Source organism: Quercus robur, chromosome 1 (assembly GCF_932294415.1).
Source record: "Quercus robur chromosome 1, dhQueRobu3.1, whole genome shotgun sequence".
NCBI classification, from domain to species: Eukaryota; Viridiplantae; Streptophyta; class Magnoliopsida; order Fagales; family Fagaceae; genus Quercus; species Quercus robur.
Window position 1 is genome coordinate 9240949 of NC_065534.1, and position 27359 is coordinate 9268307.

The following is a 27359-nucleotide window of genomic DNA, read 5'->3' on the forward strand; positions in this document are numbered from 1 at the left end:
TAAGTTTATTCACTTAATTAACTAAAACTACTTTTTTTTAATCAAAATTATCAGAAAAAGAAAAAAGAAAAGTAGTTGTACAATGAAGAAAACTAAATTTACGTGACTTTGACTAATTAGTCGTATAATATATATTATAATGTTTTTGAGGAAAAGTAGTCGTACAATAACAGTGTGCCAGGTAAAGAAAAAACTAAAAGTAAAACCGTAGTATAGGCTTAAAAGAATAAAAAAGCATGTGGTTCTTTTTGCTTGAAAAACCCTAATATATTGTTAAGTTGCTCAAATTATGGACCAAAATTTAATTTTATTGGCATAAAAAAAATTCAGGATGTTCCCAAATTTTTTTTTAAAAAGTAGATAATATAAAATTTTAAATTATTATGTATAATTTTTTTTTTTCTTCAGGTCAGGGTGGTCTTGGGACCACCCTGGCCATAAGGTGGAGCCACCCCTGGAACAAATAATAAATTGATAACTGATAACAAAAAATTAAAGAGATTAATCTAATTATAAAAAGTTTAAACGTGTTATTGGATTATTCAAAATAAATTGAGAAATAAATCAATATAAAAGTGTTAAAATTATAGCAATATACTTGAAATGTTTTATACAACTTCACTATTAGGACATATGTGATTTGATGTTAGGAACATATGTCAATATTTTATGTAATTGGCTAATCCTTTGACAAAACACACTTTACTTGTAATTGGGTAGATCTATGATGTATTTAATGCATCAAGAAACAAGGTTTCAAGTTCAAGTGTTAAAGTTGTAAGGTTGAATTTAATCAACCATTTTGTTGGCTTTATTCCATGCTAATTTGCTTGTAATTCAGCATTTAGAAACCCTGTATTTAGGTGGAAATCATGTAAGGATAGTGTGTGAGAGAGTGTGAAGAAAAGTTCAAGAGTGTGCACTCAGTAAGGCCTCGCGACTGGCTTGCGAGTGGCAAATCGCTAAAGGAGGCACACGTGTGAAGCATGTAGAGGTGCTGAAGAGTTAAGCCAGCTGGATTACTACAGGACAAAACTTCCAATCTGGCCAGGCAGTTAGCTCGCGACTCAAACTCATGACTCAGTCAAGTCGCGAGGTCAATTCGTCAGACCACTCTGTTTGGGAAAAACTGACATTTCGCATTCCAAACACACACTAGTATAAATACCTCTTATAGCCACGTATTGTAGAAAGTTTCTAGAGAGAATTTTAAGAGAGAAACTCTTGAGAAAAACAAGATTGAATCATCCACAATCTTCATCCTTTGATTCTCCAAATTCCTCTATTCTCATCCTCTCTATTGTTACATCCTTGAGAGGTACATTTAGCCAAATCCTTTTTTCACCATACCCATATCTGTGAGAATGTTATTTGGTGCTTGGGAAGCATTTAGGAAGGGACCAATTGATATTGGTTGATGCTATGGGCTATAGCAGAATTCGGTAATCTAGAGAAGACAAAGGTTCGGCGTAACATCGTTGGAGCAAGAAGCTTGGAAGGCTTAAGTACACTGGGTAGATTAGGTTTGAAGGGTCTTCTGCTGTTCATGTATCCCATCTTCACTCTCTAGTGGATTATTGACTACTTGGAAGGCAGCAAAGAGGTTTTACGTCGAAAACTTCGATTTCCTCTTCAATAACACATTGTTGTGTTATCTTTGTGTTTGCATCTCTCTTCCCTTAATCTTTGCCATTTAATTTCTGCTGTGGTTGTGATTTTATTTGGTTTAAATTGTTTTATCAATTATGTTTTAGCTTATTTTCATATTTCGCACATACATTGTTTGATAATAAGCTTGAATTAGTAATATGTAATTTGGGAGTCTAAATGTTTAAGTTGTTTTACACACTAATTGAACTTTCAAAAGCCACGCAAGTCTATCCAAGAATCAAGTAATGAAGTGCTGGATTTTAAATCTCGACAACTAGCATCTATCGAGGTTTAAAAACTGCTAAAGCCCGTGCCTCAACAGCTAGCTCGATAGATAGCTATCTATCAAGGTTTATGAAATTCAGTTTTTCAAAGCTGATTTCAATCCAATTTGTGGGTGTATGTTTGGACTTTCTTTTCTCACAACCCTAAACATATATAAAGATTATTTTGAGGGCCATAAAAGGTTACAGAAGTTGCACAAAAGCACAATTCCACAAGTGTGAAAGAAAGTGTGACCAGAAACCTACTTTGCCCTAATTCATCTTTCTCTTGAAGAAGCTGTTGTATTTGTACACCGTAGGGTTTTGTGACCAAACAACTTCATGATCTTCATCGTGTGATGAAGTGAAGAACTTTGCAGCCAACATCCTTCTCTAGTTGGTGATTAAGTTGCGTACTGGGATCTGTGCAATTGGTTAGTCATGTACTGGGAGCCATGCATTGAAAGGAGATATTGTCACTACAGAACAAGTCCAATTTGGTATTATGGTAAGGGTTCAACTATAGGTTGGTATAAGGTACTGAGATTCCTTTACTTGTAACCACTTGTTTTGATAATAGTAGATTCTCAGGAGTGGTGATTTTAAAATCACCTGGTAGGGTTTTTGCCGTATAGGTTTTACCCATTCGCAAACAAATCACCATGTCAATTTAATTTCCGCTGCATACTTAGTTTAATTGGTGATTTGTTTGTGCTGCCATGTACATTGCATGTTAATTTGATTAATTAATAAACTTGGCTAATTAATTGATTAATTTATCACAAGGGGTCAATACATTTTTGGCCTATCATTCACACTATTGATTGTGTGAGGACACAAAGGATTAGCAGCCCAAACTCACTTAGAATAGTGAAATTTGTGCTATCCAGTTAGGCCCAAATCAATAGATATTTGTAAAGAGAGTGGGGTAAAACAAGTTGGACTTAGCCCGAGGATTCAGACAGAGAAGGAATGAACGAAAGCCAAAGAAGAAGTATATAAATGGTTCTTTACAATCTTGCCCGAGGACGATGTTCTTGGGCAAGGATGTACACTCATCTCTCTCTTTCTCTATCTCTATTCCTTGCATCAAGTTTTGTGCTATCGACCTTTTCTTTGGCAACGTACCATTATGCTGACCTAAGATTTGATTTTGGGATTTGTATACGTTTTTGGGCAATTTTTATTTTTCATTGACTCTAGCCGACTTTACAGTTTACATTTCTACTTGATGATGTTTCGTTTAGAGAGAGAAAACAGATTGTGGAGCATGTTATATGATCTGCCAAGACTCAGTTATGTTATTTGTGTAAGATAATTGATATCTAATCTCATATACAGGTATTAGTTACAACTTATGTGAATTTTTATTAGTTTTAGGCAATGTATTCTTATTATGAGTGTGACTTAAAATAATTTAAAAGAGGTTTGGTGTTTTAATAAAATAAAAAAATTTAATTTCAGATTGAATTTGAAAGCAACCTAAATTATAGGAAAATTATGTAATTTAACCAAATCTTTAACTAAGGAAACCACTTATTACAAAGAGAATATAGTCACTTGATATAACCATGACTTAACCCAATTTTATTTTATAGTATATTGTTTCAGGTTTGTTTTTGTGAGAGCAGTGCGGCTCCAAGATTTTTTTTTGCAAGGGAGGGGGGGTCATAAGAAACTTAAATTAAACAAAATTTAATAAAAAGAAAGCTTGAATATATCTAATTATAAGGGGAAAAAAGAACACATGAAGTTTTATGATATGTTCCTACAAGTTTTTATATTTTAAAATCGTTACATGATAGTTCATTATTAGCGATCAATATTTATTAAAGTGGGTAGATATGATTATTTTATTATGTTAAGTTTGTATAACATTTTTGTTTTTATGCACTTATCGTTATCTATGATAGTTCACTTAGTGTCTTTTTAGACAATCAAATGCTTGAACAATTATTAACTTTATAATACTATTTTTTCCTCAAAAAAATAAACACTAACTTTACAATTTTTTTTTTTCCTTGAATCACTAACTTTATAACAAAAGTTATTATAACATGAAAACAATACATACACATGTAAGTGTAACAAACCCTCTATATTTCCTAATTATTAAATTATATAAAATTATATTATATTTATACAATACACTCACACATTCACACACACCACAATTCACACAAATCACATTATAACAAAAATATAAAAAATAGCACACACAGTCAATATCAAACATACACTCACAAACATATAACATAAATTTATAATAAAGAGAAAGATACTCACAACTCACAAACATTACTCTTTACTCTTAGAGTTGGAGATACCAAGATAATTAAATAAAGAAGAGAGGTGAGATGAGAATCATGAGAATTAGATCATAGCAAAGAGAGAGATTTGTGTTATTGTTTAGTTTTGGGTTGGGTTGATATATGATAAGGGTGTGTAAAAATATTTTTAGGGGTAAATTGAACTAGTAAAAAAAAATTTTATGTATATAAATTTCTTTTCCAAGTGGGGGGTGGGAGTGAACAACATATACAATTGCCCATGTGTGAGAGTGACCTTGTGCTTTTTTAAGTGAAATCCTCTCCTCTTTATTGTAATGGACATAGGCTGAAGATCGAACCACATAAATTAGGTCTCATTTTTCTTTCTAGATTTTTTGTCTCATTGTTTGATTTTTTTGTGAGATCCTTTTACAATTCCCTATTCATATTTACAATCAATCTTCTGAAAATATTATCCTCACAAATCTATCTAGAGGTCCTTTATTCTTCCCTTTGTTTTTTTATTTTTAAAAAAATACTAAATACAGATATTTAATACCACACCATATCCATATTCTGAACAAGTTATTTTTATTTTATTTTCAATTTTAACAGATATTCAATAGGCTATAAACAATTTACACCTGACCATGTGCATCTCGATATCAAAGGAGACGAGGACGGTGTAATCTAGTCACGCATGTGTAATTGTGTCCCTTTCTTTATTTCTAAATTTCTTTGTTCCTATCTCTTGTTTGTTTGGCATCTTTTGCCATATACATTACATGGTACTGTTTATATTCAAACTCTTGTGAAAATAGTCGATCAAAATAATATCCACACATGAGACAATACTACTCAAAGGTTCCTTTAACACAACGCTAGGAACAAGAAGGTGCACCATTGTCAACAAGTGATTTCATTTCCCAAATCTCAATATAGATTATAGAGTCATAGACTATTCTATAAACAATAGAAAAATGTAACAAATGACTTTTCTAGTAATGAAACTAACTTATAAGTTAATTTTTTTTGTTTTTTAATTTTTATGTATAGCTTTTTAAAATCTCTTTTATTTTAAAACTTTTTTTAAAATAGTATACTTTCAGCAAAAAATTTTAAATATAAAATTAAAAATCTATTTTCAAATGAACACAAATGCATTTCTCAAATCCCGAGGTAGACTAATCTGTGAACAGCTTGCACCTTACACATTTGCAGCTCTATAAGCAATGACTATTTATTCTAGTCACACTTTACAGGGCGATATGCCTACAGTCAGATTTAACCTCAGATTTCCTTCAGCATGTTACATATTTCTCAACCATTTCATATTCTATTTACATGTTTCACTGATTCAACCATCTCAATTCTCAAAATTCACCTCATATGAATTGACTTATTGATATTTTTATGCATGACCAAATTGATGATGTTCACATTAAATTTTACTCCGAGTTGAGAGCTCATGCTTCATTTGGTCCCTCAAAACCCTCCTTACTCAGTCCTTAGTAACTTGTTAGAAGTCGTTCTGGGAAACTCTGGAACAATCTTAACATAATTCACCTGTTAATCATAAAGAGAGTTGGAGGAATTGTATCAATAACTTATAAATTAATTTAGACCAATTTGTGAAAACCACCATGGAATTGAAATCTATTCCATCTCTTCTACACATCATTTGGAATGAATTGATGACACTTTTCAAAGCAATTGGTATGAGTGTATAATAATATATATGGATTCATTAGAACTCAAAAAGACACCAATTTGATTTGGAACATGCTAAAACTACAATCCATTCTACTACAAAGAGGTTAAATTAATGTGACAATGAATGTGGTTAATGTCACATGAAAAATCAAAATAAAGTGAATTTTTGAATTACTTGTTATTTATATTGTCTTTGAGAGTTAGCAAATAAGTTGTAAGCATTTATGTAGTTAGCGCTCCATTTGTTTTGCTGTAAAATGTTGTCATTGAAAACATTTACAGTGCATAAACCACCAAAATCGATGGTCCGATTGCAAGAGCCTGCCAATCCAGTGGCTAGAGCTGGTGGTCCGACAGCCCAACCCACCAGAACAACGACCCAGCCACAAGATGGAGGGATAGGTACTGTGTGTTTTTGTAAAATGTGTTACCAAGTTTTTAAGGTAAAACATTTTACAACCTTTTACAATGGATTTTATAGTCAGCAATAGAAAACATTTTCAGATTTGACCAAATTTTAATGAAACAAACATAGCAAAATGCTAAAAATATTTTTCAACGAAACAAACAAAGCATAAATTTGTAACAGTTGTAAGATCACTATATTTGATTTTCCATTCAATATTATTTGGATGGAAAAAATTTCAAAGATGACTCTTCAATTTTGAGCAAGAATCTGATATGACCAACTGTTCTGGACCACCATCTACGTGTGCAACACTAATTGCAGCAGTCTCCAAGATGCATTCATCAGCACGGTCAAATACACGCTCAATTTCAATAGAACTTGTCTGTGTATCAACAAATATTCAAACTTTTCAATATTTCAGATGTTAGTCCAAGCATGCTTATTAAAGCACTCAGTCAGGTCAAGCTTATTCATATATATATATATATGAATAATAGAGGATTAGAAATTAAAATTGTTTATATGCTATATGTTTCCTTTACTTTTTTTAGTTCTTCTCAAAAAAAATAAAATAAAATAAAATTGGGCTCTTCTTCTTCCCACTATTTACCACTTTACTGTCATTCTTTGTCCAACATTTCTTGGTCCTTTTTGGCCCTCTTTCTCCCTATTATTTCCTGTCTTGTTGTTATTTTTCCTCCAACCTTTTCTAACTCTTCTTTTCTCCATTTTTCTTTTCAATAAATTTGCTATGAGTAATGTTTATTACATATCAATTGTTTTACACCATTTTACACACACTCCAAAAAACAACTAAAACTGTGACTTGAAGTCACGATTTCCGCTTATCGTGACTTCAAGAATCATGACTTCAAGACATAGTTTCAATTGTTTTTTAGGATTTGTGTAAAACTATTTGTGCACAACAACATTTTTCCATTTGCTATTACTCCTTTTGTATCTCTCTCTTTCCCATTCAGTTCACATTCATCCACACACAAAAAAAAGGAGATTAGTCTCTCTCTGTTTTTCTTTCTTTCGGTGAATATTTTATTCTTTCTTGTAGTTCTACTTTGGGATGAGGAGTTTTTGTGTTTTTTATACCTCTACTTTAGATTGATGTGTTTTGATGCTTTTGTGTCGTGTTTCATAATTCCCCATCATAGGTCTTCTCTCTCCCTCTAATGGCGTTAATTTGATTTTAGTAGTAGTTATATTTATAGTTGTTTTGAAAGTGGGAATTTGAGTTTATCAAAACAAATTTACTTGACTATGCATTTGAATGCACCTACCAACTATTTGAGTAAATGATTATTACAAATCTATCTTTTTTGCCTTTCATTGCACCAAAGTAAAGTTCAGTTGTATAGAAGAAACTCTAAGACAATATTACCCATTATGACACAAGTTAGAAGAACATGGACCATCTTTAAAAGAAACAAAATTAACCAAACACATCCAAAACATGCAAATAAAAGACTAATTGAAGTAGGAGTAAATAGAAAAGGCCGATGCTAGAAGCGCACAAAATATTTATTTTAAGTTAGTCTTATTTTATTTTGGAGTCCATTGTAATACTTATTAGTCAATTGTATTTTTTTAGATCTTAATAGTTAACTAGGTTATTAGTATTTTATTTTATTAGAGTCAAGGTTATTTTTAAAATTCAATAATTGGGATTCCTAAGCCATTTAGAATGAGGTTTCCTATGCTTGAAAGAGAAAAAAAAAAAAAAGGAGAAAATCAGAAATTTTTTTTAAGTGTAAGAATACCTCTTTGATTACAAGAGTCTACCTTTAAAGACAACTAATCATAGTTTTAAGATCCTAATTTAGTATCTTCAGCAAATTTCATAAAATAAATTATAATTATGTCACATTACAAAATAATTACATATTTTCCCACATTGTGCAAGTCCACATCTAGTTTGATGTAATGTTTATACCTTTGTTTTCTTCCATGGGTTAGTCCACAACAAATATTAGGGTAATTCTCAAATGATTGAATCATAGGAAGAGCAATATGTGGTACCTTAATGCCTCCAATGTTCATAGTGTCATCCGCCCTATCCTAAACAATGAAATATCCTATGTGGCAATTGAAGAGAGCATCCATGTGCGATTTTAATTACATCACTGACGGCTCCATGTAGAGTCCAGGGTGGTCACAAGACAACCCTGACTTGGAAAAAAATTAATTATTATATGAAATTTTTTAAAAATTTATGATTTTTTTATCCTTAAAAAAATATTTGGGACCATCCTAAATTTTTTTAGGCTCAACATAGTTACACTTTGGACAAAATTTAGCAACAAACTTGGTTGTAGATATTACAACTCAACTCAATATTTTTTTTATTGGATGTGAATTTTGACAAATCCATCATTGGATTACATTTTCTTCTTAAATCCTCCATATTTGCAAAATTTCAAAAAGATGAAATATCAATAGCTATGTCATCACTCAAATCTTTAAATTTCGAATTTTTGTTGCCTAAAATTATATATAAAAAATAAGTTTATAGATTAAATAGTAAATAACTTCTGATTGACATGAAATTTGACATATGTTTTAAGAACATAAAGAACATACAATTTAACACTTAAATTTTCAAAATATGTAACCATATTAATTTGTTTAGTGAGAGTTGTAGCCTTAGGTTACAGCTTAGTTTGTAATCAAACTTTTCTTTAAACTTTGATCCGTTAATAGTATATTAGGTCCTTACAAACAAAAAGAAAAAGCCCAAGAAAATTTATATGGAACTAAAATTTTGAAAAAAAATGTAATTTGCAGCATTGATAATGAGACTATCATGCAAAAATTTCAAAATAAGAAAATTCAAAAAGGAAATTGTAAGACTTTATGTCTTTGTGTGTGTATGTGTTTTTTTTACGGCCAATATATGAAGTTCTATTTTTATTAAATTTTGTATAATTTAAGTTTCTTAATGACCACCCTAGAAAATATTCTTAGAACTGCCACTAAATTACATGAATTTGTTAATGAGTCATGTGACTTGTTTAAATAATACACATAGATAATCTTATAAATCGCCACGTAATGTGTTGGAAAATTGTAGATAAATGTTAGAATTGATAAAAATTAGTGCTTTTGCAATTATTGTAAGGTTGAATTTATTCAATCATGTCTTAGCGTTATTTCGTGTCAAATTTGCTTGTATTTTAGCAATTAGATATCCTGTATTTAGGTGAGAATTATGTAAGGGTTGTGTATAAGAGAGTGTGAAGCAAACTCAAGATATATGCAAACAAAGGGACCTCACAACTAGATCTCGCAACTAATTCACGATTGGTAAGTAATCAAAGTGGCACACGTGTAAAGCATATAGGGAACTGAAGGGTCACGACAGCTAGAGCACTACAGGACAAAAATGTACAGTCTGGCCAAGTAGTTAGCTCACGACTCAAACTCGCGACTCGTTCCAGTCGCGAGGCTGAGTCGCTAGAATGTCCTATTTGAATGAAAATTGACTTTTCACATTCCTCACATACATTACTATAAATACCTTTATACCCACGAAATGTAAAGAGCTTCCAGAGAGAATTTTGAGAGAAAAACCCTAGAGATAAACAAGATTGACTCATCCACAATCTTCATCATTTGATTCTCCAAATTCCTATACTCTCATCCTGTCCATTGACATATCCTTGAGAGGTACATTTTGCCAAATCCTTATCTCACCATACCTATATCAATGAGGAGGTATTTTGGTGCTTGGGAAGCAATTCAGAGATGACCAATTTACTTGGTTGATGCAATGGACTTTATTGCGGGATCCGAGAAGCTACTACAAGAACAGAGTCTACTAGCAAGGGGTAGAATACCCTCGCAAAAATTCAAATATCGTCACAAAAGGTTATTAACGAGGGCATATGGCCCTCGAAGGCCGTCGTATTTGCTCTTGTTGTTAAAAGAGATTTTGCAACCATACATATGCAAATAAGTAATTTACAAGGGCAATCCACCATCATTATTGAACAAATCCGCTCTCACAAATATATTACGAAACGACGAGAAAAGTCGATGACTTATTTTTAGCGAGGGGAAACAGTCGTCGTTAACAACTATTTGTGAAGACCTTTATACCTTCGCAATTAGTTATTTGCGAATTCCAAATTGACAACATACCTTTTTAATGACAAATAATGGCATCACTAAAATTTATTTGTGAGAGCTTTTAACCCCTCGCAACTTATTTTTAGCGAAAGGAAGCAATCGTCGTTAATAACTATTTGTGAGGGCTTTTATACCCTCGCAATTAGTTATTTGCAAATTTCAAATTAACGAGACAAATAATGACGTCGCTAAAATTTATTTGCAAAAGATTTTAACTCCCTCGCAATTAGTTAGGAATAATAGTGACGACATTAAACTGTCACTTAAAACATTTTTGCAAGAGGTTAAGGGATGTCACTATTCTATTAATTGCAAGGGACTTTGTCGTCACTATAAAGTTATTTATGACCAAATTTTTATGTCATCAGTGGTAATATTTTATATAATTTTTGAAATATTTTATTATTTATTTATTTTTAATTTATTTTATATTATTTTTGTTTAACTATCATGTTACAATAGTACAATAATTACTAAAAATTGATCCATCAAAAGATAAAAATTCATATAAGTTCAAACTTTAAAATATAAAATATACAAAGAAATCTTGAAATTAAACCTTGTTTTAAACTTCTTTTTTTGGATAAACCCTTTTTTTAAACTTAAACAACTAGAGTTATGACAAGATCTATATTAGTCTTCCTCTGAGTCACCCTTCAAGTTGCTTTCAACCTCTATGTTATTATTTGAGTTGTTCTCTTCATCTCTGCGAGTACCATCCTAAAAAAAAATTAAACATGAGTTAAAATGAAACAATATCACCGCCGACCTCAGCAGACAATATCCACTCCAAAGCAGCATGTCATTGAGTGGCAGAGTTTATACTCACTAAGCTTTGGTTTTAGTTGAAGGAACAACCTGTAGCTTATCCTAAACCTTAGCATCATGTTCAGAACTAGTCTCCGTCTTAACACTGAGTAAATTGGAAGAATGACCAAGAGAAAAGCAAAGTCAAGTGGCTTTTATACACAACACACATGGCTCATGTGCACGTATTGCTTTTCTTTTTGTATTTGCCAACGGTATGTGATGTGAGGGTGGAGTACTGTGGAGGAAGGATTTAAATGGGATCGATGTATTGGCGGTGGGCTGAGAGTCTGGGATCCATTGATTAAGCCACCCCCAACCCCCTTTGATCTCAGCAATACTTTCAGTGCTCCAAAACTTTGATCTTGTCTAGACAGTTTTGCATGTGCTGAATAGCATCGATGGCGAGAGAAGCCCCAACTACAAGTTTGTACTGCTCAAATTTTAGCTCATCATACTTCAAGGCTACATTTCTACAAGCCTTTATACTCCCTAGTAAAAAGAAAAAAAAAATGGTATTATATTCCATTTTGATAGATGAAAAATTCTGATAAATTTTCAGAAAAAAATTCCGTATGGCAGTACATAAAATTAGATTTGCATCTTTGTTATGCTAATCATGAAGAAATATAAGTTATTTAAGTAATTCAAACTATGATAAACACACAAATATATATAAGCATTATCAGCAGGGCAATAGAGTATCCATCTCTCTGTTATTTGAATTACCACTTAGGTCCAATAAGTTAAATAGCACAGGGCAATTTCCAATACTCCTAACCATGGTGATGGCAGACCAAATCTTTTGGTACTCTTCCCTTGAAGCTCTAATGATGCAAAGCTTTGTGATGGGATTCACATACTTGACTACACATAAACAACAAGTTCAATGATTGTTGAAGACATGACACTATATTGAAAGTAAAATGCAAGTGTGCATAAACAAGAGAAAAGGCAAACTAATAACTGGCAATATGGTACTTACCTTGGAAGGATCCAAGTGATGAAACAAGACCACAATCTCCAAAGTTTACAAGAATTCTGTCTTTGATCCCTTTTGAGACATTAAATTGGGTAATAATGATGGGATCATGCCCAGCAAGATCTCTATTAGGATCCAAGAAAACTTCCACAATCATGTACCTATTTTTAAATCCCACCATAATTCTCTACCTGGCATAACAATTGTAACATAGCACAATTCAGCATGGAGAAGAGGAATTCTTTTGCTTTCTTTCTTTCTTTCTTTTGAAGATGAGAAAAACAAATAACCTTGTACAGACATAATGGGGAATGACTAAATTGACCGTCAATGCAAAAATTGATAAAAGGAATGAATTAAAAGAAAATTTTAGAAGACAAATAAACATAACCACAATTTGGAAGTTCCACTGGTTTGGAACTTCAACAAAATGGTTATATAAGAAATGATACAGAACTTTAGCATAAGGCCTCTACAGAACTATCAAACAAACATGAAACCATATAAAAGAATTTGAAGGTTTAGTTCTACTCAAAAATCAACTGTAGCACTAAATAATCAACAGGACAGCGAATAACTCAAAACACAAATGGAAGTAAGAACAAACAGCTTGAAACTCATAACTACACCTAGATATGTAATCCAAAAAACAAATAAACCCAAGGTGATCAAGTTAATCGGTTCATCACGAGTCGATGGACATGTAACCATGGCCATGGCTCCTTTAATGCGTCCAAGCTATTTCACCCTCATAACTTGAGACTGATTATAAAATTAGTTTTTAAAAACCATAAAACCCACTATCACCCTCATCCAAATGAAAAGTGATCTCAGAAAGGAATTATAACTAGACTTCTCCATACCCATGGATAAACGCAACAACAATTATCTTTAAAAAAATGATAAAACCCATCACTTTCTTAGGCTCTATAGAAGAAGAATCGTACCTGAGAGAGGCGTGATTGAGAGAGAGAGAGAGAGGCATGAGATTGGGGATTAGGGTTAAAGGGAAAAAAAATTATAATGAAGAAAAAAAAATTTTAGTGCCCAAATTTTTTTTTGAAAGTTGGCGCCCAAAATATTGAAGCGCACCTTTATTTTATTTTTTTCAAATGAAAATTATTCTAATATATATATATATAACTGAAACTTCTGAAACTCTCATAATTTTTCATAAAACAATTTTTCATATCAGTACAATATTTAAATAAAATTATCATTTGATTTAAATAAAATTATTTTTATTTAGTCCAAGATTAACAATGAATGAAACTCTATCTCCCTAACAAGTCCAACTTAAACTCAAACTCATCATTATCATTTTTTTAAAATAAAATTATTTTTATTTAATTTAAACTTAATAAAGAGTAAAACTTTCGCTCTGTTGTTTCAATGTAAAATATTTTCAAGAAAATATTTTACTATTTTTAGGATGTTTATTTTAAGTAAAATATTTAAACAAAAATAAAATATTTTTAGCCAACCAAATCAATCTAGAAAAATTTGTGTAAAATAAAATATTTTACACTTAAAATTTTGGTAAAACATTTTACATTTTCTCTCTACCCTCCTTACCTGATTCTTACATTTCCTCACACCTCAATCCCTCTCAGTTTTCGCTCTTCCTCTTTCATGACTACTATACCTTCTCACTCTCAAGTTCTCCCTCCTCTCTTTTCTCTTTGGCAGTTGGGACTCCTACTGGTGAGCGGTGAGGCAGTCGGTGGTGCAGATCGTCAATCTGGGTCGGTGGTGAGGCGGTACAAATTGTCAATCTAGGTTGGCGGTGAGGCGGTGCAGATCGTCCTCCCTTTTATACTTTTCCTCATATTCCTAATTTCTTTCAGGCCGCATCTCTCAGATCTGGATAAGTGGGTTGTTGGTAGTGGGTTTGGTTTTAAGTTTGGTAGGTGGGTTTAGTTTTCGATTTTGGTGGTTGGGTATGGTGCTGCTGGGTTTTGTTTTGAGATTGGCGGCTAGGTATGGTGTTGGGTGATTGATGGTCATCGGTTCAATGTCATACCTATGTATGAAGCACCCACTTCTGGGTAGGGATTTATGTAATTTGCTATTTATGTATATCATCATACTCATAAGTGTATATATGATGTTCCCAGTGTATGATTTGTTGGACTAATGTGGTTCTTAGTATTTGTACATCAGTGGGCTAGCTTTTGTTCTAATGTTGGATAATCTCCTGTGATTGGTGAAGGTTTTTTTCTTGTGTTTCACCGACAAACCATAGCTTGAAGGTAGAAACAAGACTTGCTGATTTTTGGTGATTGGACACTCATCTTATAAAATCTATGGAAAATAACAAATTTAGTTAAAATTTGCCATCCTTTTTGAGATATTTGGGTGAGCCTTGAGCCCAAGATGGGCTATGACTCTGATATTGGTTTCAGCCACACCATTCTAATCTGCTAATTGCTCTCTTAGCTTAACAACAATTAGTCATTTTTTAAGCCACAAAAACAATTTTAACAGAGTTCAATGCATCGAACAAATTTATAGACCAATGTTCAATCCGTCGGTAAAGAAAGTAGACCAATGTTCTTAAAGGCAAGCCCATATGTCAATGCAGAGAAGCTAAACCACTTGGACAATGTGTTTTGTTACATGAAACACCTTATGACACGGTCCATTGTCGTTCACGTATGATGCAGAGCTTTAAATCAGAAAGAACCTTTCACATTTCCAATTCAAAACAACTGTGGTAAAATAAGGTTATTAGTGAAGTGCTTGCATTTGTGGTTGCATTTTCAAGTGTCTAATTTGTACTTGCATTGGTGGTGGCTGATTTATGCTAGCATTTTCAAGTGTCTAGACAATCCAAACACTTGAAAAGATTTTACTGAAAAGATTTTACTGTAAAATTTTTTACTTGTAAAATATTTTACATTTGAAAATATTTTACTTTGAAACAAGCGGAGCCTACTATCTCTCTAACAAGTCCAACTTAAACTCAAACTCAAACATTGATAATCTATCTCAAAATTTGCGACACTATAAAAGCAAAGCAAACCCCACTATATTTTTTTAAAGCAGTGTAGAGGTATGAGCTCTTCTTATGTTATTTACTTCTCCCCTACTTTGTTAAAAAAAAATTTTTATTTTATGGTTTTTTTTTTTTGTATTTTTTAAAAAGTAATTTTCGTACATGAACCACCAAACTCTCTTCAGCTGTTTTTTACAAAATAAAAAAACTTGCAATAATTGAAATTATTTTTTTGAATGTAACTCATCTTTCTCTTATATTTCTCTATTGTTTAGTCATTTATATATATATATATATATATATATATATATATATATTATTTTGTTTCAATAATTTCTAAGCAGTAAATCTTCTAATTCTTTAACATTTTTTGGTCTTTCAAATGTTCTAATATTTGAATTTTTGAGTTATTTTTATGCAGTATTTGAAATTGTCTGACAAATTTTTTGTAAGCCATTGCATGTTCAAGCAATGGCTTATTCATCAAATTGTAACAAAAATTGAAGTCATACAAGTGCAAATCATGCAATGGTGTAGTTTCTTAAATTTTTTATAAAAATATTTTAGTCTACCTCACAAATAGGTAGGTTCTCATGCATAGCATGGGGTAGCGACTACTGAAATCTAAATCTTACATATTGGGTAGGAGTGACAAAATAAACCCATTTGCCAACTCAAATCCACCCAATTTTTATGTCAATCGGATGTAATTTATAATTTGATCTTTAAAATAATCTTTTATGCGTTATTTTAAATAACAAAAACTTGAATTTAGACAATTGATTGATGACACGCCTATTAATCTTTGATCACCTTAAAATTTTGTAAACATGAAAAATATATGAATATAATGTAATCTAATGGTAGATTTATCAAAATTTGCATCGAATTAAGAAATATAGGGTTGGGTTTAAGTTACACCTGATGTAACTCTCAAAAATGTTACACTACCCAATAACTTATTATTAAATTCATATTTTGAAAATCCAACCGTTAGATTACATGTTCTATAGAGTCTGAACAGTCATGCCAATTTTCATGCTAATTGGATGTAATTTACCATATAATCTGTAAACTCATCTTTTATGCATTATTTTAAACTACTAAAACTTGAATCTAGATAATTAATTAATGACATGACTATTAATCTTTGATCACCTTGAAATTTTGTAAGCATGAAAATATATGAAAATAATGTATTCTAATAGTAGATTTGTCAAAATTTATATTGAATTCAGAAATATAGGGTTAGGTTCATGTTACACCTGATTTAACTCTAAAAAATGTTACACCACCCAGTAACTTATTATTGAATTCATATTTTAGAAATCCAACTGTTGGATTATATATTCTATATGTTCTTAACATGCATGTCAATTTTTATGCCAATCGGACGTAATTTACCATTTGATCTTTAAACTCATCTTTTATGCGTTATTTTAAACTACAAAAACTTGAATTTAGACAAATTGTTAGGGACATATTTTTATGTAATTGGTATATCCTTTGACAAAATGCACTTTACTTGTATTTGGGTAAATCTAAGTAGGTTCAAGATGATCATTACAAGTGGTTAAATTGAAGACATAAAGACTACTCAAGAACTGTTCAAGAAAAGTGCAATCTGCAGGTCTCGATACCTGCTCGATAGAATCTCGATCTGTCGAGATTCATTAAAGCTCGACAGATGCCCCGATCGATCGAGCTTACGGGTTTTCAGATTATAGCCAGAAACGTTTTTATTCTAAAAGGCTATTTGTTTATGAGTTTGTATAATCCTTATAGGACTAGGAAAACCCAAGGTTTGTGAGTTTGCATAATTCTTATTGGACGAGGAAAACCCAAGGTTTGTGTAAACCTATTTGGAATAGGAGAGCCCATTAAACTCCTATTTAAAGGAGGTGGAAAAAGAAAAACCTAACCCTAGAGAGTTTCATAAAGTTTTCTTTTTGAAACCCTAGCCTCCATCTACAGAAGAAAGAGTTCTTGCTGCATTTCTTGTAAGCCTTTGGGCTCTATAACTAAGCAAAATCTCTTGTACCAACATTGAAGATCTTATTGGTGTTTCTATGTGAAGCTGCTGCAAATCAACTACAACAATCAAAGGGTTGCTGTGGAGTTAGTCACGTACTATGATTCGTGCAAAAGAGTAAGTCGCGTACTGGGATCCGCGCAATTGGTTAGTCACGTACTTGGGAGTCGTGCATCGAAAGGGGAACTGTCACTACAGAATAAGTCCAATTGGGTATTGGGGTAAGGGTTCAACTATAGGTTGGTAAGGTACTTGGATTCCTTTACTTGTAACCGCTTGTTGTGATAATAGTGGAGTTTCGGGAGTGGTGACCTGAAAATCACCCGGTGGGGTTTTTGTCGTTAGGTTTTCCCCATTCGTAAACAAATCACCGTGTCTTTATTTTCCACTGCATATTTAGTTTATTGGTGATTTGTTTGTGTTACCATGCGTTTGCATGATAAATTGATTAATTAATAACTTTGCTAATTAATTAATTAATTTCTATCACAAGGGGTCATTCAGTTTGTGGCCTATCACAAATAACTGATAACATGCCTATTAATCATTGATTACCTTGAAATTTGGTAAGAATGAAAAATATATGAAGATAATATAATCTAACAGTAGATTTATCAAAATTCGTATCGAATTAAGAAATATAGGGTTGGATTCAAGTTACACTTGACGTAACCCTAAAAAATGTTACACCACCCAATAACTTATTATTGAATTCATATTTTGAAAATCCAACCGTTGGATTACAAGTTCTATATGGTCTTAACATACATGTCAATTTTCATACCAATCGAATGTAATTTACCATTTGATCTATAAACTCATCTTTTATGCATTATTTTCAACTACAAAAACTTGAATCTAAACAATTGATTGATGACATAATTATTAATCTTTGATCATCTAGAAATTTAAAAAGCATGAAAAATATAAGAAGATAATATAATCTAACAGTAGATTTGTCAAAATTCGCATCAAATTAAGAAATATAAAGTTGGGTTCAAGTTACACCTGACGTAATTCTAAAAAATGTTACATTATTCAATAACTTTTTATTGAATTCATATTTTGAAAATTCAATTGTAGGATTACATGCTCTATATGTTCTTAACTTGTATGACAATTTTCATGCCAATCAGATGTAATTTACCATTTGATCAATAAACTCATCATTTATGCATTATTTTAAACTACAAAAACTTGAATTTAAATAATTGATTGATGACATGACAATTAATATTTGATTGCCTTGAAATTTTATAAGCATGAAAAATATATGAAGATAATGTAATCTAACGGTAGATTTGTTAAAATTCATATTGAATTAAGAAATATAGAGTTGGGTTCAAGTTACACGTGACATAACTCTAAAAAATGTTACACTACCCAATAACTTATTATTAAATTCATATTTTTAAAATCCAACCCTCGGATTACATGTTCTATATGGTCTTCACATGCATGTCAATTTTCAATCCAATCAGATGTAATTTACCATTTGATATATAAACTCATATTTTATACATTATTTTAAACTACAAAAATTTGAATCTAAAAAATTGATTGATGACATAATTATTAATCTTTGTTCATCTTGAAATTTAAAAATAAAAAAAAATATATGAAGATTGTAGGGACACGATTTTAATGACCCAAGAATGACGTTGGACTCATATGTAAAGAGCCCTAACAATATGATTTGTAGAGAGTGGGCTTGAAAGGCAGGACCTTGGGCACAGGTGAGCGGTTTAGTCGTAGTTTTTATGGGAGCTTATATATGGACGGACTTGGCTTGACTAGCTAAGCCCTCCATTAGTGTGGGTTGTAGGACTTAAGTCCTCGGACAGCGTCCAAGGAGCCTTGTATCCTTCCTTTTCTTCCTTTTGCAGGGATCCCCTTCCTCCTGGGCCAGAGAATCCTTTTATACTAGTGTTCACTTCCCCTTTTAGTGTCCACGTGTAAGTTTTTACTTTTTGGGGTGCAGACCTGTCCTGTCAATCCTTACCTAGAGTGGTTGGGGGTCGTTGGAAAAGTTAAGTGGCATGGTTTGGAGCATGGGCTTGTCAGATGCTGGATTTTGTATTACGGTGTTGGCAGCTTTCTCCCTTGTCCTGCCCCTGTACCGAGTTTGTCCTTTTCTTCGGGCACTTTGTGAGGTGATAAGCATAAGATTGTCCTCGGCCATATCCTTGTGCCTTTTTTGAGCCTTCATTATGTGTCCTCAGCAATAGCTCTCTTCGGCTCAGGCCCTGGGCCCTAACGTAGAGTGGGCCTGGGCCACGAATTCTCTAGCCCCACAATAACCCCTCAAAATCCTACTGCCCAACTTTTAGTTGGGGAGGAGGGTTTTGGTGATGTTGGGACCACATCATGGCCTGCTCAAATTCTGTACTTTACTAATGTTTGCGTTTTACCATTTGCGTGTGAGACGTGCCGAACTGAGAGGCCTCCCTTTAGTTTTTACTCACGCGGTGTCCTCTGATGTTTCAGTGTTCGAGGCGCGCCTTCACGAGGATCTTCAAATCTTACGGTTGCAGATGATGTTGGAAATCGATCCAAAACCATCTTGTTCGTAGCGTTCCTTGGAAACCCGCATAAATTAAATGCCACCATCTTGCCCTCTCTATAAGTAGGATAGGAGGTTATTCCCTTTGCACATAACCCTTCGGCTCCCTTCAAAATCATACTCCTTCAACTACAATCACAGTCTCCATATCCAGTGCTATCCACCCTTAGTGCAATATGTTTGAGGCACGAGTAGGGGTGAAGGGACAACATCCGCCACAGTGGCACTGGACCCCTCCGAAACTTAAGGTGATGCGGTCTGGACAAGGGAAGCACAGACTCAAGATGATATTTCATCTTGATAAGGTGGGGATGGTATCTCTACCTCTTTCAGTCAAAATTCGAAGCAGGTACTGGTCGCATCAGATTCTTGATGCGTCAGAAGTAAGGTTTTTCGCCATCAGCGTCGTCTGCTCTATTGCAGGCATGGTTAACATGGAGGCTCATCAACTTCCGACTCCCTGCACCTTTTCTTCAACGGTGCTAGCCTTAAGTTGGGCTCCCTGCACCTTTTCTTCAACGGTGCTAGCCCCAAGTTGGGTTCTTTTGCTGCTTGAGTTGTAGGCATGTAAAAGTATTGAGGAATGGTCTCCTTGGATAATATTTTGGAACGGCAGCATCCCTCTTCTCTGCACCTCTTCTTCGGCTTTTTCTTCACTCCCTTTTATCTTTTCTTTTCGCTTATGTAGTTAGTTTTTAGTATAAACTTATTCAAGCTCTTTCATTGTACGTTGTACTATTTCTTTTTCCTAATAAAATATGAATTTGTTCCTTCTAAATACTTTTCTTTTCTGCGGCAATTACTTTGTGCATGGGTATGCTACATGTGTATTTTCCTTTAATGACACTTAGAGCAGGAAACTTTGAAACAGAATCCTACTAATTTGAACTTATCGACATTATCAAGTATAATAATGCTAACTTCCAATAGATTAAACTCATGAAACTAACCGAGATAACAGCTGAGTGCTCCGTAGTGCATGCGAGGCGATCGTCCGAGAACGATAAACTCTAAATAAACCATCCGAGAGGGTTGCCAAGCAGTGAAGGGCTTTAGCCGTGTTTTTTATAATACCTGACCCTATAACAGTCGCATCAGTTCTCTTGGTATTGAGGATCCGAGGGTAGACTGGGGATTCCATTCAGTCAAGGGGTTAACCTAACTATCGATGGGTAACTCCTCTCCGGGGTAGATTCTAAAGGCCATATAATGTCCAGGTTGTGTCCAAACCCTGTAGTTTTTCTTCTAAGTCGTTGATTTCCCCAGAGGCTTGAGTCCGAGGACCATACAAGGCCTTGGTTCTGTCTAAAACTTGTAGTTTTTCTTCTAAGTAGTTGGTTTCCTCAGAGGCTTGAGTCCGAGGACCATACAAGGCCTTGGTTCTATCCAAAACTTGTAGTTTTTCTTCTAAGTAGTTGGTTTCCCCAGAGGCTTGAGTCCGAGGACCATACAAGGCCTTGGTTCTGTCCAAAACTTGTAGTTTTTCTTCTAAGTAGTTGGTTTCCCCAGAGGCTTGAGTCCGATGACCATACAAGGCTTTGGTTCTGTCCAAAACTTGTAGTTTTTCTTCTAAGTAGTTGCTTTCCCCGAGGCTTGAGTCCGAGGACCATACAAGGCCTTGGTTCTGTCCAAAACTTGTAGTTTTTCTTCTAAGTAGTTGGTTTCCCCAGAGGCTTGAGTCCGAGGACCATACAAGGCCTTGGTTCTGTTCAAAACTTGTAGTTTTTCTTCTAAGTAGTTGGTTTCCCCAGAGGCTTGAGTCCGAGGACCATACAAGGCCTTGGTTCTGTCCAAAACTTGTAGTTTTTCTTCTAAGTAGTTGGTTTCCCCAGAGGCTCGAGTCCGAGGACCATACAGGGCCTTGGTTCTGTCCAAAACTTGTAGTTTTTCTTCTAAGTAGTTGGTTTCCCTACAGGCTTGAGTCCGATGACCATACACGGCCTTGGTTCTGTCCAAAACTTGTAGTTTTTCTTCTAAGTAGTTGGTTTCCCCAGAGGCTTGAGTCCGAGGACCATACAAGGCCTTGGTTCTGTCCAAAACTTGTAGTTTTTCTTCTAAGTAGTTGGTTTCCCCAGAGGCTTGAGTCCGAGGACCATACAAGGCCTTGGTTCTGTTCAAAACTTGTAGTTTTTCTTCTAAGTAGTTGGTTTCCCCAGAGGCTTGAGTCCGAGGACCATACAAGGTCTTGGTTCTGTCCAAAACTTGTAGTTGTTTATTTATTTATTTATTTCTCGAAGGTTAGCCCCTCGACCAAGGTGGGGGGAGTTAGCTTGATGTTAGAAGCCCCTAGAATTGCCTATGCCATTGGCACTGCGAGGCATAGCCCCTAGCGGAGATTTATGTCAGAGCAACAACAACATGTTGTTGGGAATGGAGGAACCTTCGCAGACCTTTGCTTGATAGAGGCTCAACTCCACCGCCACCTGTGCCAACGCGCAAGCCTTCCCACAGACGGCGCCAATTGTAGGGACACGATTTTAACGACCCAAGAATGACGTTGGGCTCGTATGTAAAGGGCCCTAACAATATGATTTGTAGAGAGTGGACTTGAAAGGCAGGACCTTGGGCACAGGTGAGCGGTTTAGTCGTAGTTTTTATGGGAGCTTATATATGGACGGACTTGGCTTGACTAGCTAAGCCCTCCATTAGTGTGGGTTGTAGGACTTAAGTCCTCGGACAGCGTCCGAGGAGCCTTGTATCCTTCCTTTTCTCCCTTTGGCAGGGATCCCCTTCCTCCTGGGCCGGAGGATCCCTTTTATACTAGTGTTCACTTCCCCTTTTAGTGTCCACGTGTAAGTTTTTATTTTTTGGGGTGCAGACCTGTCCTGTCAATCCATACCTAGAGTGGTTGGGGGTCGTTGGAAAAGTTAAGTGGCATGGTTTGGAGCATGGGCTTGTCAGATGCTGGATTCTGTATTACAGTGTTGGCAGCTTTCTCCTTTGTTCTGCCCCTATACCGAGTTTGTCGTTTTCTTCGGGCACTTTGTGAGGTGCTGAGCATAAGATTGTCCTCGGCCATATCCTTGTGCCTTTTTTAAGCCTTCATTATGTGTCCTCGGCAATAGCTCTCCTCGGCTCAGGCTCTGGGCCCTAACGTAGAGTGGGCCTGGGCCACGAATTCTCTGGCCCCACAAAGATAATGTAATCTAACGGTAGATTTGTTAAAATTCACATCGAATTAAGAAATATAAGATTGAGTTTGAGTTACACATGAGGTAATTCTAAAAAAAGTTACACCATCCAATAAATTTTTATTGAATTCATATTTTGAAATTTCAACCATTGGATTACATGCTCTACATATTCTTAACTTGCATGACAATTTTCAAGCCAATCGGACGTAATTTACCATTTGATCCATAAACTCATCTTTTATGCATTATTTTAAACTACAAAAACTTGAATTTAAATAATTGTTTGATGACATGACAATTAATATTTGATGGCCTTGCAATTTTATAAGCATGAAAAATATATGAAGATAATATAATCTAAAGGTAGATTTGTTAAAATTCACATCGAATTAAGAAAAACAGAGTTGGGTTCAAGTTACATGTGACATAACTCTAAAAAATGTTGCACCACCCAATAAATTTTTATTAAATTAATATTTTGAAAATCCAACCCTCGGATTACATGTTCTATATGGTCTTAACATGTATGCCAACTTTCATACCAATCGGATGTAATTTATCATTTGATCTATAAACTCATCTTTTATACATTATTTTAAACTACAAAAACTTGAATCTAAACAATTGATTGATGACATAATTATTAATCTTTGATCATCTTAAAATTTAAAAAGCATGAAAAATATATGAAGATAATGTAATCTAACGGTAGATTTGTCAAAATTCATATTAAATTAAGAAAATATAGGGTTGGGTTCGAGTTACACCTGATTTAACTTTAAAAAATGTTACACCACCAAGTAACTTATTATTGAACTCATATTTTGAAAATCTAACCCTTGGATTACATGTTCTATATGTTCTTAACATGCATGCCAATTTTTATGCCAATCAGATGTAATTTACCACTTGATCTTTAAACTCATCTTTTATGCGTTATTTTAAACTACAAAAACTTGAATTTAGACAGTTGATTGATGACATTCCTATTAATCATTGATCACCTTGAAATTTTGTAAGAATGAAAAATATATGAAGATAATATAATCTAACAGTAGATTTAAAAAAATTCATATCGAATTAAGAAATATAGGGTTGGGTTTAAGTTACACTTGACGTAACCCTAAAAAATGTTACACCACCCAATAACTTATTATTGAATTCATATTTTAAAAATCCAACCGTTAGATTACATGTTCTATAAGGTTTTAACATGCATGCCAATTTTCATGTCAATCAAATATAATTTACCATTTGATCTATAAACTCATCTTTTATACATTATTTTAAACTGCAAAAACTTGAATCTAAACAATTGATTAATGACAAAATTATTAATCTTTGACCATCTTGAAATTTAAAAAGCATGAAAAACATATGAAGCTAATGTAATCTAAAAATAGATTTGTCAAAATTCGCATCAAATTAAGAAATATAAGGTTGTGTTCAAGTTACACCTGACGTAATTCTAAAAAATGTTACATCATCCAATAACTTTTTATTGAATTCATATTTTGAAAATTCAACTGTTGGATTACATGCTCTATATGTTCTTAACTTGCATGCCAATCGGATGTAATTTACCATTTGATCTAGAAACTCATCTTTTATGCATAATTTTAAAGTACAAAAACTTGAATTTAAATAATTGATTGATGACATGACAATTAATATTTGATCGCCTTGAAATTTTATATGCATGAAAAATATATGAAGATAATATAATCTAACAGTAGATTTGTTAAAATTCATATTGAATTAAGAAATACAGAGTTAGGTTCAAGTTACATGTGACGTAACTCTAAAAAATGTTACACCACCCAATAACTTATTATTAAATTTATATTTTGAAAATCCAACCCTCGGATTACATGTTCTATATGGTCTTAACATTCATGCCAATTTTCATTCCAATCGGATGTAATTTACCATTTGATCTATAAACTCATCTTTTATGCATTATTTTAAACTACAAAAACTTGAATTTAATTAATTGTTTGATGACATGACAATTAATATTTGATAGCCTTGAAATTTTATAAGCATGAAAAATATATGAAGATAATGTAATCTGACAGTAGATTTGTCAAAATTCACATTGAATTAAGAAATATAGGGTTGAGTTTGAGTTAAACTTGACGTAATTCTAAAAAATGTTACACCATCCAATAACTTTTTATTGAATTCATATCTTTAAAATTTAACCATTGGATTACATGCTCTATATATTCTTAACTTGCATGCAAATTTTGATGTCAATCGGATGTAATTTACCATTTGATTTATAAACTCATCTTTTATGCATTATTTTAAACTACAAAAACTTGAATTTAATTAATTGTTTGATGACATGACAATTAATATTTGATATCCTTGAAATTTATAAGCATGAAAAATATATGAAGATAATGTAATCTAAAGGTAGATTTGTTAAAATTCACATCGAATTAATAAATACAGAGTTGGGTTCATGTTACACGTGACGTAACTCTAAAAAATGTTACACCAACCAATAACTTATTATTGAATTCATATTTTGAAAATCCAACCCTCGGATTACATGTTCTATATAGTCTTAACATGTATACCAACTTTCATGCCAATCGGATGTAATTTACCATTTGATTTATAAACTCATCTTTTATGCATTATTTTAATCTACAAAAACTTGAATCTAAACAATTTATTGATGACATAATTATTAGTCTTTGATTATCTTGAAATTTAAAAAGCATGAAAAATATATGAAGATTATGTAATCTAACGGTAGATTTATCAAAATTCATATTAAATTAAGAAATATAGGGTTTGGTTCGAGTTACACCTGATTTAACTCTAAAAAATGTTACATAACCCAGTAACTTATTATTGAACTCATATTTTGAAAATCTAGGATTACATGTTCTATATTTTCTTAACATGCATACCAATTTCCATGCCAATCGGATGTAATTTACCATTTGATCTATAAACTCATCTTTTATGCATTATTTTAAACTACTAAAACTTGAATTTAGACAATTGATTAATGACATGACTATTAATCTTTGATTATCTCAAAAATTTGTATGCATGAAAAATATATGAAGATAGTGTAATCTCACGGTAGATTTGTCAAAATTCACATCGAAATAAGAAATATAGAGTTGGGTTCAAGTTACACCTTACGTAATTCTAAAAAATGTTACACCACCCAATATCTTTTTATTGAATTCATATTTTGAAAATTCAACCGTTGGATTACATGCTCTATATGTTCTTAACTTGCATGAAAATTTTCATGCCAATTGGATGTAATTTACCATTTGATCTATTAACTCATTTTTTATGCATTATTTTAAACTATAAAAACTTGAATTTAAACAAATGATTGATGACATGACAATTAATATTTGATCACCTTGAAATTTTATAAACATGAAAAATATATGAAGATAATGTAATCTAATGGTAGATTTGTCAAAATTCACATCGAATTAAGAAATACAGAGTTGGGTTCAAGTTACACATGATGTAAATCTAAAAAATGTTACATCACCCAATAACTTATTATTGAATTCATATTTTTGAAATCAAACCGTTGGATTACATATTCTATATGTTCTTAACATACATGCCAATTTTCATGCCAATCAGATGTAATTTACCATTTGATTTATAAACTCATCTTTTATGCATTATTTTAATGGGAAGAAATTTTTATTCACTCTTGAGGGAGAGAGAGAGAGAGAGAGAGTACAAAAGGCTGAAAGTCTTGAATTTTAGGCTACCATTTTGAAGTTGAAAGTGTAATCATGGGTACAATTGTTTAGAAAATAAGGATAGACCTTTCTTATGTAGGATATATATAAAAGGTTTTTTTTTTTAGATGGTAAACAAAAGGTTCATCTAAAGAATACAAAGTTCTATATGTTTATATGTTTTTTTTTTCTTTGAATTTTAGAATAACTTTTATCTCCAAAAAAAATTTAATATTTTTATGATTTTTTGCGAAGGTCAATCATGGCCCTCGCAAATAATTTATTATTAGTAGGGGCATATTTTTAACCCACACAAAAAATAAAATTTTTGCAAGGGATTTTTATTGTCCCTCGAAAATAATTTAGTGGGAACATTTCCCTCCAAAATTTTTGACATTTTAATGATTATTTGTGAAGTTCGATCCTAGCTCTCGCAAATAATTTAGTATTCGTGACGGCTTTTTTTTAACCGTCACAAATATACACTTTTTGCGAGAGATTTTTAATTGTCCCTCGCAAATAATATGGAGTGAAAATTTCCCTCCTAAATATTAGCATTTCTGACGGCTATAACAAATAATTGCGGCAACTTTTCTTGTTGGTCACAAATATTTCACATTTTACCAAGTATTTGCGAGGGCTTTATTTTGTCATCACA

General features: G+C 32.8%; 1 protein-coding gene across 2 annotated transcripts; it reads right to left on the reverse strand.

Annotated features, from left to right (window-relative positions):
• Positions 1-10915: 10915 nt before the first annotated feature.
• On the reverse strand, positions 10916-13324 carry LOC126719586 (probable ribonuclease P/MRP protein subunit POP5). 2 transcript variants are annotated; one of them, XR_007653190.1, is made up of 4 exons: positions 12238-13324; positions 11982-12119; positions 11275-11744; positions 10916-11165 (listed from the first exon to the last, which is right to left on the reverse strand). XR_007653190.1 is itself a non-coding variant. In XM_050422123.1 (3 exons), the coding sequence occupies exons 1-3, from the start codon at positions 12413-12415 to the stop codon at positions 11596-11598; spliced, it is 465 nt and encodes a 154-aa protein (XP_050278080.1). In that variant the 5' UTR covers positions 12416-13324; the 3' UTR covers positions 10916-11595. The 2 variants fall into 2 exon arrangements, 1 of the variants encoding a protein (XP_050278080.1); XM_050422123.1 differs by having other exon boundaries at positions 10916-11744.
• Positions 13325-27359: the final 14035 nt, after the last annotated feature.

Bases quoted from the DNA above. Each gene is read 5' to 3' on its own strand.
- LOC126719586 (XM_050422123.1), bottom strand. From the start codon at position 12,415: ATGGTGGGATTTAAAAATAGGTACATGATTGTGGAAGTTTTCTTGGAT. The intron at 12,120-12,237 runs GTAAGTACCATA...GTTTATGTGTAG, and splicing joins ATCACTTGGATCCTTCCAAG to TCAAGTATGTGAATCCCATC. The intron at 11,745-11,981 runs GTAATTCAAATA...TCTTTTTACTAG, and splicing joins TAACTTATTGGACCTAAGTG to GGAGTATAAAGGCTTGTAGA.